Below are 20,413 nucleotides of genomic sequence, written 5' to 3'. Positions count from 1 at the left end.
TGATGTGATTTGGTCAGCATTTAGGTGACTCACATTTATTCTGTGATCACACTTCTCCTGTTCCGTGTGAACTGAGTAGGAAGAGGGCATGCCTGCGGGGAAACTCACACACAGACAGGCAAACACTCCCAGGGTGACCGTGTTTCGATGCTCCTTCTCGACCCAACTCTACTGACAAGAACATGGACGATGCTGTGTGAGGATGTGAGTGGGTGGGAAGTTGTAAAAGCGGGAAAGTTCGGCAGGTTGCACGTTTACCATATGAACACCATGCAGGCAGTGGAGTGGTGGTGCCCCGGTGTCCTTTGCGTGCGTCTGCGCTCAGAGGAGGGCGTGCTGCAGTTCCATGAGTTACGCCCTGCCAGGAAGCGGGGAGGGAGATGTTGGCCATGTGTGACGTCTGTTAATAGCATGTCAGGGCAGTGGAGCAAGGGGATGCGTGTTTGGGAGAGCGGCTGCCTCGCTGCCGTTGGTCTTTGCTGCCACCATACAAAATAACTGGCCTGTACTCTTCAAAAATATCTAAATCAAGAAAGATAATGAACCATTTAGTAAAAATGTCTCCAACCTATTAAACCGTTAAAAAAATAGTAAACATTTATTACTTATATACATGAGATAGACAGGAAAAGAAAGGGAGACAGTGGTGGGGAGAGGAAGGGGGAGAGAAAGAGGCAGAGGAGGAGGGAGAGGAGAGACAGGTAGGAAATAATAAAAAGATGGGGCACAAGATAAACAAGCAGAGAATACAGAGAAGGGGTATATGGAAGTTCCTTATACTCATCTTGCAAGTTTTCTGTGGACTTTAAATTATATCAAAATAACAATGACAGAAAACTAAAAATGAAAGAGCACAGAGGCCTTGTCAAGTAAGGCTCATTTTCTCCCACAGAATGGCATTTTTAAGATAAGGCCTAAAAGAGGGAGGGGGTATGGCTAAAGTGGTTCAGTTCCTGCCAAGAAAACAGGAGGCCATGAGTTCAAATCCAAGTACTGGCCCCTCCCCAGAAAGAGGTAACACCGCAAAGTAATGAGAATACTTAACCAGCACAAATAACAGACGTTCACAAACTGTTCCCTAGGGCACAATTACCACATGAGAGATTAGTAGATTTATCTAAAACAAAACAATTGCTAGTGTTGCTTTATTAAAATTTAATTTGCAAAAAATTCAGAAGTTCATTTGAGACAGTTCATATTCCTTTAGGAAAGTGTCTTGACAAATATTTGAGGTAGAAAGTGAGACCTGCAGGTGAGAGGAGGTGTGGATTTGTTTCTCTGGAAAGAGAATGAGAGGGAAGAAGTGGAGCAGAAGGAATAGTAACCACACAGTGATGGAAGCTGTGGTGTGACTTCCCTAACACCATCTATGTTCTCTCTCTAGAAATCATGTACACAGGAAGTGACTACCCTGCAGAAACAGGAATCCGAGTTTCACATTCCAGTTAATTTGGGCAAGGTGGGTGTGTTTTAATAAATTAAGTCCTTACAACATAGAAAATCTTGGAGAGGTTTAAAACTTTGTTAGGATATGGAACAAAAGTTCAAGCCCATCTCATGTAGGTATTGACTGATACATAGTTTTTCATTTAGACGAGAGACACCAAAACACATGATGTGTCTTATTATGACAATATATCTTCTTATTAAGTTAAAGTCTTCTCATGCATGTTAATATTTTATCTTCTTATTAATTCATGTTCTGATATCTTATTATTAATAAGTGCCCTGCACATTCAAGAAGTTGCATGAAGGCCAGGCCTAGTGGTGCACATCTGTAATCCTAGCTACTATGCAGGAGGTGTAAGTAGGAGAATCACAGTCCAAGGTCAGCCCTGGGCAAAAACATCAAGACCCTATCTGAAGAGCAGCAAAGGTAAAAAGGCTTCAGAGGTGGGGTGGCTCAAGTGGTAGAGTTCCTATCTTGCAAGCACAAGGCCCTGAGTTCAAACCCTAGTACCACCAAAGGAAGAAGGGAGGAACAGAGGAAAGAGAGACCGAGAGTAAAGTCAAAACTTGAGAGAGAGAGAGAGAGAGAGAGAGAGAGAGAGGGAAAGGAAGAAAGAGACAGAAAGAAGAAAGAAGGACTGATTGGCTGATTCAGGAGATGAAAAGAAGAAACATCAATCAGTGTACCCATAGCACTTACTAACTAAGCATATGGATGGATAGTGTTCGTGATCTTTAGAATCACTGATCGAAGCTGAGGTTCTTATCTTACACTTTAAATAGGCAAATGTGATATTTTATCAGTAATAAGATAACTGTATTTTCAAATGTGTCATTATATATCATTTTGTTATAAAGTTTTAAAAACTGAATCAAATACTGATAATGTCTTACAACTAATTTATCTGTGAAGCTATGTTTTTAATTCTCAGCTTTAATTTGAATGTTATATTTCATGGCCACCTCTTGGTTTTTTACCATTATAACCTTTAACAGTGTGCTGTGGCCAAATACTGATATAGAATGTCACTTTTCCAGATGTATTGTTAAAGAGGCAGGGCTTAAAAACATTAGGATGCATTTCACATTCTGAAGACTTTCACCAAAGGCTATGTATGAGACACTATTTAGATTATTCAAATGATGTGTAAGGCTGAGTGATGAATAATCCATTAGCCAACTGACTTCCACTGCTAATACCAGTGTAAATTAGATCACAACATAAATTAGAACTAAGATCAACCCCACAATTCAGGATGAAATTCTTGGATGTGAATAACTTCTGTGTGACCACTATAAACACAGAGCAAGAGTGCAAGGGTGAAGCAGCCATAAGCGGAATCGACAGGCAAAGAGGCTTCACCCTGGGAGCAGTGCAAATCAAGGACACTAACTGCTCTAGACAGCAGTACAAGAATGAAACCATTGTCAACTGCAAAACAAAAAAATACACTGTCAAAACTTTAAAGACAGTAAGAAGGTTTAATAAAATGCATGTGCATGAAGACTGGTCAGGGCTGGAGACACGTAGGACCACGCAGATAAATGAAGGCTTTCTCAGCAAAGATGAAGAATATTTATAGTCCTACTGCAATTGGGACTATGGTGCCATTGAAAAGTGGAAACCCAGCTGTCACCTAAGACAGGAAGGGAATTCTGCAAACTTGGCGGCAATCCTTCAGCTGTGTCCTTAATCCCCCTCTTGAGTCTGCTACAGTGCAACATCACTACAGCACTCAAAGGGGTCAGGAGATCGCTCCATGAAGACCTGTGAATTTTTCAGAGAATCAGAATCAAAAAACTACTTACACAGAGTGCATTCATAAAATGTGTCTCAGGAGTTAACCTACCTAAGCTATTCTAGCTCACATCCCTGCCTCTCAGTGTTCCTCACCAGGATCATTCTTCATTCACCCACTTCACACCTGAGTCATCCTCCTCTTTTCACCTTACTTCCATCTCCTATTACCTGTCATGATCTGTGGATTTGACTTCTTCATCTGAAATCCACTCCTTCTTTTTGATCTTTCAGGCCAGTCCAGGTCAGGCCCTCGCTTCTCATACTTGGACTATTAAAATAACATTTTATCCTCCCAGCATCTAGTGTTTTTCCTTAAAATTCATTTTATCACTGAGAAAGATGAAAATGTACCTTTCTAAAGCACAGTTTAAATCATACTAGTAACTCTTCAAAACTTCTTCAGTTACTCCTCCTGGCTGTCAATCAAATATATATTTCCTGGCTTGGCACTCAAGACCCGAGTAATTTGCTAGCTGGGCACCCACAGCCCTTCAGTGTCTATTCTGATTCTGATGTACACATTTCCACAGTTCAACCTTCTCGACTCTTCTTCAAACTTCCCTTTATATGTGGATCTCGCCAGGCACACGTCTTTTTCATTCAAATTTTACATATTCTTCAAAAACTACCTTCTCAACAAACATTGCTTCCTCAACAAAACCTTTCTCCATCACCCTGACGTGATGTCACATCCCGTTTCTCTAATCCTTGGCTGTGAGGACAGCTCCATAAAATTTGCAGAAGGTCATGTAGAAATAGCACAGATATGGAAATGTATAGTCATCAGATAAAAAGATGACAGAATACTCTACGAGATGAATTATCTTCACATTGCCATTAAGGAAAGAACAAGGTACGATTTCCCACAAGTTTATATCCTCGACCAAACCACCAGGGAAGGAGCACGGCATTTGAAAGGTAGGAATTCTAACTGTACATTTAAATAAGTATGAATTATTACACCTCAGTTTAAAAATCCAAAATCCACGTTATCCACAATTGCCGTCCAATGCCCTAGCCATATCACCCTCAACTCTGCCTGCCTCTGCTACCTCTGTCCCCTACTTACCTCATACGCATCTTTGATGTTCAGGGGCTCACCCAGTGCTGCCACATGCCCCACAATGCCTTTGTTCCACTCTAGGCGTATACAGTTGTTGGAAGCTTCTTCTAGTGTTGAACCTTCAGCAACATCAAAGAGGCGGCTGATCAGAAACTTGTCATTAGAGCTGTCCTCACAGACAAGGAACAGGGAATAGCGGTCAGCAGAGATAAGTCCGTGGATATGCAAGAAAATTTTGTGACACAAGGCTGTGACATCCAAATGACTAGAAATGTCTTTCACTAATTCCAAGAGTCTTGAGCACTGGTCCCCTTCATTACTATCAAACCTTGTGGGGGTTAGAGGCATCTGCTCCTTCTTTTCTGAGTCCAAAAGGAAGTTCACAGTTCCCTCAGAATCCTTGACCACAATGGGTCTGAGGGGCCGGTCAAACTCTGAGGCAGAAATTTTCCTGGTTGGTGTGCCAGGGGCACTGCTCTCTGCACGAGGACTCTGGGGCAAAGGGCAAGGACAAGACTCGGTGTGGCTTCGAACGCCTTCCTTGCACACAGGGATGGAGTGAACTCTCTCAGCAAACCATGCATTGACCATTTCTCTGCAGAACAGAACATGCAGACACATAAGTTACTTGAGGAGGAAGAGTCTACCCTGAAAGCTGCCCAAAATCCTTCTAGTGCAGGGGTATAGTCACTCTCCATACTTAGGAGCTGTAGAAAAATAACATTATCATCTCGGTAGATGGCAATTTGTTTATCCAACAAATTTTAAAATGCATCTAGCCTTTGTTTAAAGTTCCTTTTCCATGTGGCAAAGGAAACACAAGAGCACTCACCACAGTACTGTTTCTACAGCAAAGCTAAGCAGCAATATAATACCACTAAAAGATGCTGACAGATACATCATGGTGCATTTATACAGTGAGAAAAACAATGGTTATAGGTACCAAGTGGTATAGGGTGTGCTGACCATGTGCAAGGCCCTGGGTTCATGTGAACATGTCTGATGTAAGGGTATAAAGGAACAGATGGGAGTCAAGAAACCTGGATGGAATTTTTGCTTGACGGTTTTAGTTTTTTTCAGATAGAGTCTCAGTATGTATACCAGGCTGGCTTAGAACTTTCAACCCTCCTGCCTTGATCTCCTGAGTGCTGAGATTATAGGCGATAGTGGCCTGCTGGTAGCTCTGGCCAAACAAATCACTTCTATGGCTTAAGGATTGGATTCGTATTTTCCCTTCTCTTCCTTGAAGCTAGGTGATTTTGTAACTTTACCCAGTTACTGATATTAGAGGGAGAACATTTTACTTAATCCTGGTGAGGCAGTCATTAACAAACCGACTTCTAAATTATGACGCTAACTTAAATGTCTGAAGCAAACCCATTTTATTCGTCCATGACAAAACCAGGAATCAAACTCAGCTCTCCCATTCCCATAACTATGGCTTACAAGAAAATCAACTATCTCAGAATATTAATTCCTATCACAAAGAAAGCAGTGCATCAGTCTCTCTGATTTTGAAAGTCAAAATCAAAATCAAGTAGAGAAGGCATAGAGAGAATAACATCTTTCCCAATAACACATTCCCTAATTTAAACCTTTACAAAGGATCACAACAGCACACCACAACAGTGAGGTAAAAAATAGTATGTCAAAGGATTCAGAAAGCAAAGATTCTTGAGAATACATCCTTTAAAAACATCTAACTGAATCCCAACATATATGGGTCATGTTTTATAAATCAAAAGCAATGCACTAAAAAGAATGGATAATGAATGTGTCTGACAGAAGAGTCACTCTAAGTGTTGCTAGATTTAGCAAACAAAAAAGAACATCCAGCGAAAACTGAGTTTCAGGTAAACAATGAATAACTTTTTAATGTAAGTGGTATGCAAAAGTCAAATTTAACTGGGAATATTCTATTTTTTTCTGGCCATCCCAGTCATTCCACATTGTTTTTTCTAACTAAAATTACTGGTGAAAAGACAATGAAGGAAAGGTAAAATCTATGCAACACACTAATGGGTTGTAGGCTATCAAATTACTAATTTTAATACTGAAACAGCACAGAGGATGACTGCCCTATAGTCTTGCACATAATTGGACCTTTTTGAAAGTTCTTAGATTAATAATCTGTTGAAAAACTAGAAGCAAAACTAGAGCATAAAATCCTCTCTAGAATCAAGCTCTTTTATTTTGCTCTCAAAACTATGCACATAATATGTTTCACAAGAGAGAAGAAATCAACTGTGATCTTCTTATAAAAGGCTAAGTTATTACTTGCTAAAATTTGGGATTACAATGGTCCAAGAGGCTGTTTTCAGCAGTGAGTCCTGGATTCTTTGCATTTGCTTCTTCCTTTGAGTTTCAATTTCATCCTAGATAAAAAGAGGAAATGCCAAAAGTTCCAATCTCTTTGTGAAGTGTAATGTAGTATCTTTAGCAGGTTATAAAGTCAAGAATCCCAAATCAGCAAGCAGAGGATAATCTAGTTCCAGCAGATGAAATGCTGAACCATCACAACTTCTCTGAGGTCAAGTCCATCCATGGCAACAGTGGCTTTGGTATCAACATCCCATGAAGACCTCACAGCAGCTCACATTATCAACAGTCCACGAGGTGGTTCTTGGGTAAGACCATTCAAATTCTTTTTGCCTCTCAACTTCCTCATTTTAAAACAGGGTGAAAATCTCCTGACTCCTTTACTCACAACAAACACAAATTAAAAAAAAATGAATATGGAAGCACTTCAAATCTCCCCTCCCTAAAAGTCAAAATCAAATATTAGCAGAGAAGGCAAAAGAAAGTAAGCTCACTACAATGAGATTTTGCTATTTCCCACACCCTTTGTGCCTGTTCCCATGGAGATGAATGCCTGGGGTACAGAGCAGTGGCTGTATAGCTCCTCTTAAAGTTCAACTACAGGGATCAGAAAAAGGATGACAGTATTGGGTGTGGTGATCCATATCTATAATTCTAGCTACTAGGGAGGCAGGAGGATCACAAGACCCCATCTCAAAAACAATACAAACAAATGGACTGAGGGTATGGCTCAAGTAATAAAGCACTTGTGTTGCATGTGTGAGGCCCTATGTTTAATCCCAGTACAGGGAAAAAAGAAAAGTGAAAAGGCTGTGTCTGGTACATGCCCACATGCAGGGGAACCAACTGGGTGGCCCAGGCTAGCTGCATGCACCAAGAGCATTCAATGTCCTCTGCCAGAGCAAATACCTCAGAATGCCATCCTTTGCAGACTTCCTCTAAATTTTCTTCTAAAAGAGGAGTATAAATTGCATCATTGCCATCTGAGCAAAAACAATGAAAAAGAAACAAGTTCCTCTGAGGTAATTTTTATTCTTTGCCACAAGCACTAATAATTTAGGGTACAACTTTCATGTACAGGCATCCTCGCTAACTGCCTTGCAAACCTGGAACCCCTCAGAAAGCATAGGGCATTGACACTGTCAGCTGATTTAACTTTCACAAGCTGCTAATGAAAGACAAGCCAGAAAGCCTTGGCCAAGTGAATGCAATGAAAACTGAAGCCAAGAATTTATAATCAATGACAAGACCCTGACGTTTAACATCCCATCCCAATGGCTCCCTGTTCTCATCCAAATCTGTTTCATTATCCTCCACTCACTTACTTCCTACCTTACTTTATTACACCAAAACATTCTTACCACATAAATGAGCTGTATTATGCATCCGTTTTCAGTGAGTAAATTCAGTTTTGTATTTCAACTTTTACAATACGACTTAAAACATCTGGAGATACCATAAAGGGCACCAGAATTAATGTCAGTAATGATTTCTCTCAGGCCACACTAATGTGAATACCACCTGTGGCTTCAAACTTGTATATACTACAGGTGATGCTCCGGCTTAGTAAGGAACACGTCCTACACTGAGCTCACAAAGCACCTGCAGGACAAGATCTAATCAGATGGGAGGGAAAAACCAAACAAAAGTTGTCACAAACAGACCATGACTTCTTAACATAAAGGTTTCTGAATCTTAAATCTCAAAATCTTTTGAAATATGACTCCAATAAGAAATGTGTTATCCTAGTATTTCTACTCTAGGGAAGACATGTGCAGCTTAAATTGCACATTGGGATGTTTAACACATTTTGGTTTCAGGAGACTTCTTCACAGCTCTAACAACACTGCCCTTCAAGATGCTGTGACAAAATGTGGGTTGAGAACCCGGAAAACATCCACCACTAGCCTGGCTCCCCAGCAGCTGTGTGTACCAGCATTGGCCACTTTTGGCCTTTAGTAGACAGAGGATGGATCAATTCACCTGTGACATTCCCCAAAGGAATTCTGGGGAGGGGGATCAGCAGTTTATTTTATCAAAATGTCACATGTGGCAGAAATGAAATCCTGTATGTTTCATTCTACACAACACATGTGTTCCCACTTTTAAAAGGGGAAAGTGTTATATTCTCATAAAAAGTGTTGTATTCTTAAAATGATAGACTCAACTAATTATTAAATCCAATTGTGCCAAGCTAGTAATACATTTTTTGGCTATTTAAATAGGTTTGAGTTTTGCAAGTTGAATATGCTTATCTTGTAATCTCTAAACATTTTTTGAATTAATGAATAAGATTCTTTGAAAAGAGTAAAATGTTACTATGCAGTTCCATGTAGCAGTAACTTTACTTTCTACCAAAGTCAAACTGCTCTCTCATCTTACAAAAGGAGTTTTGAGAAACGCAGAAATGTCTTCATATTCAATGTTCCTGATGTCTTGACAGGGAAAATAATTAAAATATTTTGTCTAGGTTTTGTAGAATATTTCTTGGCCTATAAGAAAGTAAAGAAAAACTTATAAGGCTCAGTAAAATTGGGATATAAACCTAATAACCCTCATGAGTTAAATAATTAGATGAAACCTACTTATGACACAACTGGTTTAATGCATCTTGCATATTTGCCTAAAATAATGTATCAAAGGATAAAAATTCAGGGGGAAGAGATGGCCCAAACAATATATACACATATGAATAAATGAATAAACAATTAAAAAATAATAGAAAGCTAAATAGAAAAAACATTGAATGTAGTATATGTTTTAAATTGATTAAATGTTTTTAAATAAAGAGAATTTAGGGCTGGGGGCATGGATCAAGTGGTAGAGTGTGCTGAGTCCAAAAAACTAAAAAATAAAGAGAATTTATTAAATGCACCTAAATAGAATAACTAGATATTAGCATTGGGTGCGTGGGGAGGGTGGGAGGTTGGTTTTTTAAGACAGGCTTTTACTATGTAGCCCAGTCTGGCCTTACACTCTTCCCAAGTGCTAGGATTGCAGGCATGTACCACTATATCCTGGCTCTGCCATTGCCTTTAATTTAAAAGCATCGTTCATCTCAAAGATGGGAGAGGTGGGGGAGAGAGAAAACTATTGCAATGTGTTTTTTCAAAATGAAATAACACCACTTGACTTTCCACACCAATAATTATACCTGAATATAACAGAATTTTCTGAATCCTACATAGAGATTAAGAGTTAAAAATTGAGAAAAATAAATGAAAGAATGTAACTTGTTTTTCCATTACTACTTAGAAAGTAATTCTTTTCAAGATATAGATTTGGGGACTATCATCTCTAAATAATATTGGCAATAAATGTGAGGAAATAAACATTCACTACCTATGATGGAAACCACAGTGATATTTATAATGATGATAATTCTAAACAAAGTATGTTTTTAATACTTGATAAAACAATGCTTGGACAATCTGCTAAAGGTCATTTGGGGACTGAAGTTGGCCATTTTAGTTTTCATCCAAGGGGGGGGCTGAAGAGGTCAGTGCTGTCCTTGGGCCACAAGGTGGGCCACAGACAAAGTCCCTGGAGCAGAACTTTCAGAACAGGTTTCTAGGTTGCCTCAAGCAAAACAGAAGAAAACATTACAGGCCCTGAGTAATCCATAAACACACTGCATTTTCATGTTTATAAGTATACTATTAAAATGTCAACCTTTCTTTCTTTTAAATGTTTTTATCATCAGTCATGTGAATTAATCACTAGTACCGGAATCACAAAGAGTGTCCTAAATTTTCTGAACAGACAGAATTGTTATATGAAATTCTGCTAAAATTATCTGCAGGAAAAAACATCAAAACAACTCAAATAAAAATTATATTGGGAATTTTTCTGCTCTTGGATTTTATAGTTTAAGTTAGGTTGTTTGTGTAATTGACCTGGTTCCACTACTCAAATTTGGAAAAATACTTACAGCAATGAAACTTCAATTTGAGGAGCTGATATGCTTCTCTTTTAGTGAGAAGCAAGAACTGTTAAGAGTTGAAGCAGGCTTTAAATCTCATTTATGAATCTGTGTCTTGATTCCTCAGCCCTTCTCACTGCCCACCTTACAGATGATGTTTGTTAACTTGGGCTAGTCACAAAGATCTTTAGTAGCAAAACTGGAAACAAAATCTTGGGGTCTGAATTCCTATTTCACTTCCCTTTCTAGTACCGTACAGAATCCCACAAGAGGTGTGTTCAAACCAGTAATAAAAATTCATCTAGAATGAGAAAGGCACTTAAGGTCTCTACAATCACTATTGTGTTGTTCTAATGCCCATTTACCAGAAAAAAAGGGAACGGATATCAAAGTTTTGATTAAGTTTTAGGTGCTAATGATTCTCAAGGTAAAAACAGTAAACTACTAAAAATGCCAAGAACTATACATTAGGGTTTTAATGTCTTAAGAACTCCACTAGATGAAAAACACCATCATCTCCACTTCACAGAGTGAATAATGTGCTTACAGTCATTCTAGAAAGGTGGCTCTGCAGTTGAGGCCTAAGACTGTCTGATCTAGGGCTTCTAGTCACCATAAAAAGAAAGAAATTTTAAAGGTTTCAGAACAGTGGCTCCCAACCAAGTTATGGGGCCAACCTTGAGGAACAGTTGAAATGTTGGGAACAGATTTACTTTCACAAACCTGGGGGTGCCCCTGGCATTTATTGTCTAGGGCCTGGGAATGTTAAATGTCCTGCAATGCACCAGAAAGCCTCTCACACAAAAGTGTCACCTTCCAATGCCAACATCATCTTTGAGAAGCACTGCTGTAGATGATGAAAATTTTAACAGATTATAACAGGGTATTAAACAAAAGGGGATATTTGGGGCACTTCTATCTCATAACTTCCTATAATCTCTACTCTGGTCACAGTAAATAGTTCACTTCAGTGTGGTAAAGAAATGAACAATCTGCCTGAAGTTATTTAGTGTTTTAAGTTTTCTCCTGCATGAGAACATCTCAGAAAATTACTGGGATCAAATATAGACAAATCACAGAATTGCTTCCTATGGCTTTACTGTCCATACCATGATGGAGAGTTGTAAAGGACATACTATTTTGTAATTTTCCTTGCATTCAAAATCACATGGTATGAAAGATGTTTAAAGGGACACCTAATACATCTGAAAGAAAATATAGTAGCAGCAATCTATGCTGTAAATAAGAAAATTTATTTGCTTGTCGATTTAGATGAAGAAGCTGAACTACATTGGCATTTCTCAATCTCAGACCCCAAGAGCTCAACACAAGTATGTTTTGAAGATCTGTATTTTTCTATGAAAATGTTTTAAATTTTTATTTTCAAACTGATCATAATTAATACAAAAAAAAAAGGTTTAGGAAGTATGCCTTAAATTATAGCATGACCATGTTATAGGCAAGTGTTACCCTGTAATTTCAGTGCACAGATTGATATTTATGTTCATGAGCGAATAAGAGCAAATGCAATATGCAAGTATGCTTCCTCTATGTAAAAAATGAAAACTGGTTTGCTATGCTATTGGAATAAAAGTTCCATGACTGCTCAAAGACCCAGCAGGAGAAGCGAGTCATCATGGGCAACTGTGGCCAAGGCCAGCTGACCTCACTAGACTGCTCATCAGGCAGTTAGGGCCACATCGACTTTGCAAGGGTGATTTAATGAATGCTGCCAATTTGCATTTGGCTATGGTTTTATCATTTTTTTCATAATTACATTTAAATTTATTTTGGTAGTACAGTTGCATAAAAGCTATACCAAGATTAAATTATATCTACTTTTATTTATTCTACTTCTAAGAATTCCACATTCAACCAACATTAAAACAAAAGGAAGTCAACACGAGGCATGGTAGATATCTGGAACTTCTGAATCTGCCCACATTGCTTTGTTTTACCCTCCCTGCTCCCAACCCCAAAGGACAGCTCACCCTATAGGCTATCTACCCCCAAAAAACAACAACAGCAACAACAAAATTAGACAACCCCACTCTCCTGGATACAGTGACTAGTCCAGATAAAGCAGATGACTCAAGTAAATCCAGAGTAATGTGGAGAGGGTTGAAAGGTCCTGTGCAGACACTTGTGTGTATGTCTGTGTGAGTTTTAATTATTTCCACAGCTTAGATTCTGATCTTTTCTTATATCCTTACCATAGCTATTTAACAGAGTAGAGATGATGATTCTTGCTTTTTTATAATTATCATTAGGGATATAAAATCAAAGTAGGATCATTTCTCTCCCAAATTAAGGCATAATAAATCTATTCATACAACATGATTTGTAAAATGTCACTTTATAATTCAGAATCAAGGGAAAAGAAGAAAACAATGGTACATAGCCTTCAAAAAGTGTGTTTACTACAAACTGAAAACCAGAGAAATATACTTCTTTTAAAGGTTTTTAAAAACTTTTTAGAATATTCATCAAATGATTCTTATGCACTTAGCACTCAGTTTGTTTTACCTGCCTTAAATATTGCTTGACAATAAATACTAGTTCTTAGGATTCAGGGCAATGAATAAAGCACTTACATTGTAAAAAATTACAATAATATAATTTAAAATAAAATGAGAATAACAAGTCAATCAGTAAGATTACAGAGCTAAATATCAAACAAGTGACTCATGTGTAGAGACCTTCTTCCACCTGTATTCCTAGGTTTGTAGCTCACAGGCACTTTTTCCTGACAACCTGACATGACAGATCTTTCCAAGCTACATCCATCACCTGTCTACTGGCCAATGGAATCCACGTCTGTACAGCTAAACTAATGCCACCGGATGTCCTGCAAAGTCAGGAGCAAGTCTGCTTTTAAATTCAGAAATAAATCATTTTCAACATCATTGCCAATCAACTCATTGACTTCATGAATTGTCCTCTCTCTTACTAAAGGCTTTGAAACTCCAGAAAGGTTTTTATCCTACAATAGGTGATGAGAAAAAAAAACAAACATAACTTGCATACCAGTTGTAAGAAATGAAGAGGGGCAAAAGTTTTGGAGGCATGAACTAATCAATGCCATGTAGTTCTCTTTAGCTTTTATAATTATGAAAGAAATCATTCCTGAGCATTATTAAAACACACCATGCAGCAGCAGCAAAGCTCTAGCCTAATTTGTGTTCTCAAATGTAAAGGAATGACGCATTCTCAAATCTAAAGGAATGACACATTCTCTGTGATCAGGTAAGGGATGAAGGTACACACTTCATACAATTTTTTAAGCTGCAATTTTTTAAAAAGAAGTGATACCAGAGACCAGAGTCAAATAATCTAAAGTAGAATTATTTTAAAAGGGAACTTGGGGGCTGAGGTGTAGCTCAGTTGGCAGAACACTTCAGAAGCATGTCAGAGGTTGGGTTCCAAACTAGTACCCCTCTCCCTAAAAAAAGAGAAAGAAAGAAAAAAATGTTGTTGCCTCACATAATCAAAATGCTAGCAAGCTTCCTAATTTTGAAGTGCTATGGACATGATCACATGAAATATTGGCAATTTTTACAGATCACAAACTGAAAATTTTCCAACAAGCCTATTTAAGTTTTTATGATACTAAGATAATAGACTTATTTCAAGATATCTATTTAGGACTAATGGTTATTGCAATAAATTTGTATTTTTATGAACCATGATCATTTAGTTAGGCTCACAAAAGGTTCTAAATTTCAAACTTTAAAAATGCTGGAGACAGAAAGGCATAAGAAATATCTATTTTTTTCCAGGTTCTATGGGTTCCTTCAGGCAGAAGAATTCAATTCATAGCATGCTTCCAGGATACTATAAGGTAGCTTAAAGCTGGCCATATGGACCCTAGTTATGAGCAATACAAGGAGAAAAGACAATTATTGCACCAGAATTGCCATCATGAGGTATTATAAATAATATCAAAGTCAGATTGGGTCAGTGCTCTGAGGGTTTAATTGTCTTCAACATCAGCGATTGCCTAAAAAATTATGCTTAACAAATCATTTGTCTCAACATAGAAAAAAAGTTTATGCTTCTCTGTAATTAAAGAAATGATAAGTTTTTTAAATGGAGAGCAATATTTATTTTACATCCACCATCTGCTTTTAATGTATATATCTTACAAATAAAAATACTATACCTTTTACAAACAAGAAAAGAATGACAAAAGAAAAAAGAAAGAACCTCAAACAGGAGTTGGAAACTCAACTGATTCAGCACAGCTTTGCAGTGTCACATAAAAAGTCTATGTAGAAAGCTGCATGAGACTGTAAAACTTCTGTTTATGGACTTTGATCCAACCTGCCATAAAACTATTCCTCACTTAGTATCTTCTATTTCCATTATATGCCAGATATTCTCAGGCTTTTGCCTGGTACAAAACAAAGCAATAAAATTTAACCATCTCACTATTATAATACTAAATGACCTAAAACATTACCCACAATCACTGAGCTGGTTAGTAACCAATGAAAGATAGCTTTATTCTAACGTGCCATCAAGAATAACTGTTAAGAGGCGTTAGCATCAAGAAGGCGACATTTGTAAATGCATGCACAGTAAAGTCCCCAATTAACACAGCATCTCAGGCCTGTAAGACTGCAAGTAATCTAGAATAAGGTGGGGGTAGCTCACTAGAATCAAATTAATTTCTACATCAATACATTATGCTATGAATTATTCATGTGACATCCTTAAATTCGCATAAGCAGGTTTTGACTACTGGAAGGAACTGCTTCTATACTAGAAGCTATAGCTTTTAATGAGGTACTTAGCTCTGCACTTGAAGATAAAATATAGAAAATAATGAAGTATAGCAGCCTAACTGCTTTCCAGGTCCACCAAAATTCACAGGTGTTTTTGAGAATTTAGGAATGCCAGAACTTTCATCACTGAGTGCAGATCACTCAGGTCTGGGGATAGGATAGAAAAGCATGCCTGAATGGCAAATGACAAGAAACAATGTAGAAATAGTTCCACCAGCAAGCTCTATTACTGGTGCAAATGCACAATCTAAGTGAATTCAAAAGTCACTGTAAATTTTAAAATATGCCACATGCCTCTACAGTACTATTCTGTGTCTTGCCTTTTCTAAATCACATACAGTATTCGTCTTACACTTACAATGCCTAACAAAGTGATACGAACTTTTAATTTTTAAAAAACAGGGCTATAAAGTTAAGATGTATACAATAAATTTTTATCACTATAATGCGACCACACTGGGCTTAGTAGTCTGACATTTTTATAACCAACTGATGTCCACCTTCTTACTCTTATTTAAAAATCTCCAGTTAATGCCACCAGTATAAAGCCAAACTGGAATGTTATTTCATGAAGGCCCTCTGGATGCACAAAAATTCTGAGATTATATTCTTTACACTGACATCTCCAGCACTTTATAACTCCTAAACTTGAGGGCCTGCACCACACTCACTACTCAAACATTTTACACTTTCGTTTTCCAAGTTGTACTCAACATAGTCTTCTCTTAACACGACCCCCCCAAAGTGTTCAACCTACTGCCATCATCAACCATAACTAAAAACTGTAATTGAAAAACAAATCTCTTGGAGTTTTGGATCATCTAAATTTTATAGTTAGCACTGTCATTTTAAGAACTGGGGATTTAATCCTATGCTACATGGGAGAAGAATAGGAAAAGAAATGTAACTTAACTCTGTTTTCCATAAAATGTTGCTACATTTTCAAAGTTTTGGTAGGTTCTGACAGTATTCTTACTAGTGAGCACTATCACTGCATTGTCCCAAGTTTTTGACTTTAAAGGGAAGTTTATGCAGATTTATTGGACAAGACCCCTCCAGCACATGTTAAAGCTCAGCCTAGTTCTCTGCCTCCTCCGTTCTCTGTGCCCCAATTCAATGACTGCAGAAGGGTGGGAGTGTAGAGGATTGAAAAGACACTGGTGACAGATGGCCTCAGTAGCAGGTGACCCCTGAAAACTGTTGGCTCACAGCAATGGATTCTAGACCCAGATGGCCTTAGTGCCTCACCTCAGACCCGCAGAAAAGTGCTGTTCAAAAAGATCACTTTCAGAAAGAGCACTTTCCTTCCAGAGCTATCCTCTGACCCCTCTGGATTTTGAAGGAGGAAGGCTAAAGCAGGAAAGATGACTTATAAAGGTGGGGTGAGTACTTAAAGAGAGGAGTATTAGATTTGTCCCTGAGCCCTCTTCTGTCAAAAGACCTCCCAAATCGCCACCAAGTCTGAACGTTTCCTAGGAAAAACAAGATTAAAAGGGCCCAAGTAATAGATGTGCAAGAAAGTAGAGAGAGACAAGTGACCGTCGGTTTTCAATGAGGCATCTCCCGCAGGTGTGAGGGGCACTATGGGACTCAGGCTGGGGAATCGCGCCCCAGGGAAAGTGGAGGGAGGGATGCTGAAAGAAATACCTCGTTTTCTTTCCAAAGGGCAACATTGCAAACGTGGGCGGGGGGGTCCTTTCCGAACCCGGCTGAGGCTGGAATCAGGAGGCTCCAGCAGTGAAGTCGCTCCCAGGTTAGGTCAGCGCAGGACCCGCTGCCCAAGGCCCTAGCCCCGCGCTCCAGCGGGTCGCAGCCTGCTGGCCCCGCGCTGCGTCGCCCCCTGGCGGGAAGCGCCCGACAAAGCCGCGGCCACGCGCGGGAGAGTGGGAGCCAGGCGCCCAGTCCCGGCCTCCTCCACCTTCACCGTCCTGGACACCGCTGCCCTCCAAGCCAAGGCGGCCGGCACAGCTGTGCAACGGCCACCTCCGGCGGGGCTCGGGCCCCTTCTCCAAAGGCAGCCTTAGTGTGCGGCAGACCCTGGCCGCGACCGACCCCGCACCGACTCCGACGCCTCTCAGGAATCCACGCGCCAGGCACTTCTCCCCGCTCTTGTCCCGAGCTCCGGTCCCAGTTCGTCCCCAACCGTAAGGCAAGCTGTTCCCACGCGGGTCCAGACTGCCCGCCCCGCAGCCGCCTCCTAAAGCACAGGCTCCTGCCCCCGCCCCCGCAACGGCCGCCCGGGGCTTGGCTCAGGACCAGGAAGCGCTGGCCTCGGGGTCTAGCGGGACCCGTCAGCCCCTGGGGTCGCTCACCATGGCGCCTCCCTTGCGCTCTTTGTGTGCGCCCCGCAACCCGGGCAGAACTTTCCTTTCCGCACTGCCATGGGCGAAAAAGCAAGTGAAAGGAAGCGCGGGACAATCGAGGGACTGGAAGGGACAGAAGAGGACACACTCACTCTGCAAAGACTCCGGCATGTTGCTGCCCTAGGGCTTCCTCGCCGCCCAGCCCTGCCCGGCTTCCCCGCCCGCCAGGGTCAGCGCGAGGGGGGCCAGGGGAGGAGCGGAGTCACCCGGACCCCGCTGGCCACGGCGCTTCCGGAACTGCAGGGAAGGGGCTCGGACGCTGTTTTGGTTTTGCTAAGCGGGCTTAGGGACCCGGGAGGTAAAGGGGCCGGAGGAAGGCCGGGAGCGCGGGTGTGCGAAAGGAATTTTGCTTCTGGGGAATGCGGAGACCGGAGTCGCACGCACATTTTTGTATTTGAACTTTGTAAGCTGGCTTGGACCCGACGCCAGAGTTTTGCGACTGCGCTGGCTTCAAGTGGAGGACTCTGCCCCACACAACCCCGAGACCTACTTCAAAGCCAAGGGGCCTGGAGACAGGGTTTGTTTTATGGTAAACGGAAGGGAATTCAACAGAGGCAGAGATTAGCCCTGAGTTGCGCTCCAGCCCCCGTGTTGTCAGTGGTCCTCTTCTTACCTGGTGGCTTTCCTAACAAAGTAAGAGAAGGTGAAGTCCCAGTGATCATCCAACCAGGCTTCCACCGAGTCCGGGTCCTGCTGCTGCCACGGCCGCCTGACGCTGGGGCCGGCCGGGTCCATGGTCTGCGCCGCGCGCCTCTGCGGCTGGCGGGTGCGGATTTCCACCCCGCCAGGGTCTCTTGCTCGCTGGAAGCGCGGGACAGAGACCGAGACCCTCCCCTTTCCCTGCTGCAGTCCCGCAGGCTTTCAGCCAAGGGCCTGGCTCGGTCCGGCCTCCAGCCCCGCCTCGCCCCGCCCACCCCGCCCGGCCTCCTAGCTCCAGGCTCCCGGGTTCCAGGTGTGGCAGTCAGGGTGGCGCTGCAGCGCCAGCCCTGCTTGGTGTCTGGAGGAGTCCAGTTCTCAAAGTCTTCCAAGTTCCGGAGTTCCGAAGCAGCCTCGGGGGCGATAGACGAACTCAATGCAAACCAAGTGGGCACCTCCAGAAGGAAGTAAGGCGGCCGCTGGGATGCGCTGTGTGTGGAGCCCCCTGAGGAGCTTACTCAAAGGTGACTGGGTGTGATCAGAAGATCCCATTATAGGAAAGGGAAGGTTACAATGAATGGAACCCAACTCAAGCCTAGAAGGCAGAAGATAAGGAAGTTTCACCTGAAAGTGAGAGATGATGCTAACCTAATGCTTGTCCTTGCTCCTGGGAGTGCAATGACTTCCGCCTCCTTCTCTCCATACAAGTGTTTGGTCCAGGAGAACCAGGACCAACTTCCCTTGGAACCTAGTCTACGCCCTGGCCAAAAACCTCAGTCACCCGCCATGTCTGGGCTGGAGAATTGAAGCTTTTGCCCTCAAGAGAGGATTGTGGGCGTAGATGTGTAATTTCCAGCAGGACGACCCGTGCTTCATGTTAACAATAGTCAAGAATTAAATGTCTTTAACCATTGCACCCCACACCTTTCTTAACTGGAAAAAAAAGGATTTTCTGGAAAAAGAAAAAGGCAAACAATCACGATGCTTTGCCATATGAAGGTAGAAAACAAGGTCACCTCTGAACAATTAGGTTAATTTGATAGCACCAGCATTAGCTACCCAGGTTCAGTCCAGAGCAACCAGTTAGCCCAATTTTAAATTAATTCATCATTTTTATGTACTGGAATTAACAACCCCCTAGAAGTATCCACTAAAAAGGGCTCAGTCTTCCAACCCTATTTTGTCCACACCCTTATAAGTTGCAAAAATAGAAAGAAAAAAAAAAAAGAGTTGATTCCATCCTTCGCTTTGTCCTCATCCCAGTCTCCCTGTCCCACAATTGCAATTTTAATATGGCATTTGCAGTGACCTAATTTTTCTTGGCAGACTTAAATCTGGAGTTGTATGTTGCACAATGTGTGAATGACACCGTTAGCAGTGATATACCAGAAGTGATTTAGCTGACATACTTTTAACAAAGTACACTTGGCAAGAATGTAAGACATTACTCACTACATAGAAACACATAATTAAACTGATAATATGGGAGCCTTAAGCAATGTCTTCCAGTCCCCCATGCAATGGCTTATTTTCCTGCATTGAGTAATTGTCCTTTTGTAATTTCAGTTCCTCTGAAACTTTACCTTTGTGCCCAAGTAGCCACAACCAATATAACAGAAGCAAATCAGTAGAGCTGAAGTAAAGCAGGGTAAATTAGATTTTAAAGCAAGAGTTCTCTCCAGATATGCTACTATAATGGTGATCAGAATGCTGGGAGAATGGACTTTCTCTACAGTGATCTTCTACCTCCCCAAATCCATGCACTCCTCCTAACAGGAGGTCAAATAATTTAAGACCAGACTTAACAGACTAAAGATACAGAGTGAATTTTTTGGCTTCAATGTTTGTGTCCCCTTCCAAAGTTCATGTTGAAACTTAATGCCCAATGCAACAGTATTAAAAGGTGGGATCTTTAGGAAGTAATTAGACCACTGAGTTCTACTCTCATGAATGGGTTAGGCCACAGAAATGGGCTGGAGGGGACCAAGTTTGCCCCTTCTAACCTCTCTACCATGGGAGGACAAGGTGTTAGTCCTATGGAGGATGTAGCAACAAGGAGGAAAACGTCACATG

At 41.0% G+C, this 20,413-nt stretch overlaps 2 protein-coding genes across 20 annotated transcripts in view; one reads left to right on the top strand and one right to left on the bottom strand.

Moving 5' to 3' along the window:
• LOC141410877 (uncharacterized) overlaps positions 1-20,413 on the top strand; it is a 137,070-nt gene that overhangs the window by 51,508 nt on the left and 65,149 nt on the right. For 10 of the 15 annotated variants that reach the window (XR_012435674.1, XR_012435671.1, XR_012435673.1 and 7 more), the window contains 2 exons: positions 1,385-1,459; positions 6,757-6,940. The gene's annotated coding sequence lies outside the window, so the exon portion shown is untranslated. Of the gene's footprint in view, positions 1-1,384; positions 1,460-6,734; positions 6,941-8,452; positions 9,026-11,826; positions 11,886-13,275; positions 13,461-20,413 lie in introns of those variants that run through there. The other 5 variants (XR_012435679.1, XR_012435680.1, XR_012435676.1 and 2 more) reach the window with 5 other exon arrangements.
• LOC141410876 (cGMP-specific 3',5'-cyclic phosphodiesterase-like) lies at positions 383-18,597 on the bottom strand. Of its 5 annotated transcripts, none has more exons than XM_074041604.1 (3): positions 18,318-18,597; positions 4,320-4,908; positions 383-522 (listed from the first exon to the last, which is right to left on the bottom strand). In XM_074041604.1, the coding sequence occupies exons 1-3, from the start codon at positions 18,437-18,439 to the stop codon at positions 415-417; spliced, it is 819 nt and encodes a 272-aa protein (XP_073897705.1). In that variant the 5' UTR covers positions 18,440-18,597; the 3' UTR covers positions 383-414. The 5 variants fall into 5 exon arrangements, with proteins under 5 accessions (XP_073897705.1, XP_073897710.1, XP_073897709.1 ...); XM_074041609.1 differs by lacking the exon at positions 18,318-18,597 and adding an exon at positions 17,797-18,297; XM_074041608.1 differs by lacking the exon at positions 18,318-18,597 and adding an exon at positions 16,989-17,097.

Source organism: Castor canadensis, chromosome 9, assembly GCF_047511655.1.
Source record: "Castor canadensis chromosome 9, mCasCan1.hap1v2, whole genome shotgun sequence".
Taxonomy (NCBI): domain Eukaryota; kingdom Metazoa; phylum Chordata; class Mammalia; order Rodentia; family Castoridae; genus Castor; species Castor canadensis.
Note: the sequence above shows the minus strand (reverse complement) of the source record. Positions and strands in the feature narration are given on the sequence as shown.

Bases quoted from the DNA above. Each gene is read 5' to 3' on its own strand.
- LOC141410876 (XM_074041604.1), bottom strand. From the start codon at position 18,439: ATGGACCCGGCCGGCCCCAGCGTCAGGCGGCCGTGGCAGCAGCAGGAC. The intron at 4,909-18,317 runs GTAAGAAGAGGA...TCTGTTCTGCAG, and splicing joins TTTGTTAGGAAAGCCACCAG to AGAAATGGTCAATGCATGGT. The intron at 523-4,319 runs GTAAGTAGGGGA...TTCTTGATTTAG, and splicing joins ACATCAAAGATGCGTATGAG to ATATTTTTGAAGAGTACAGG.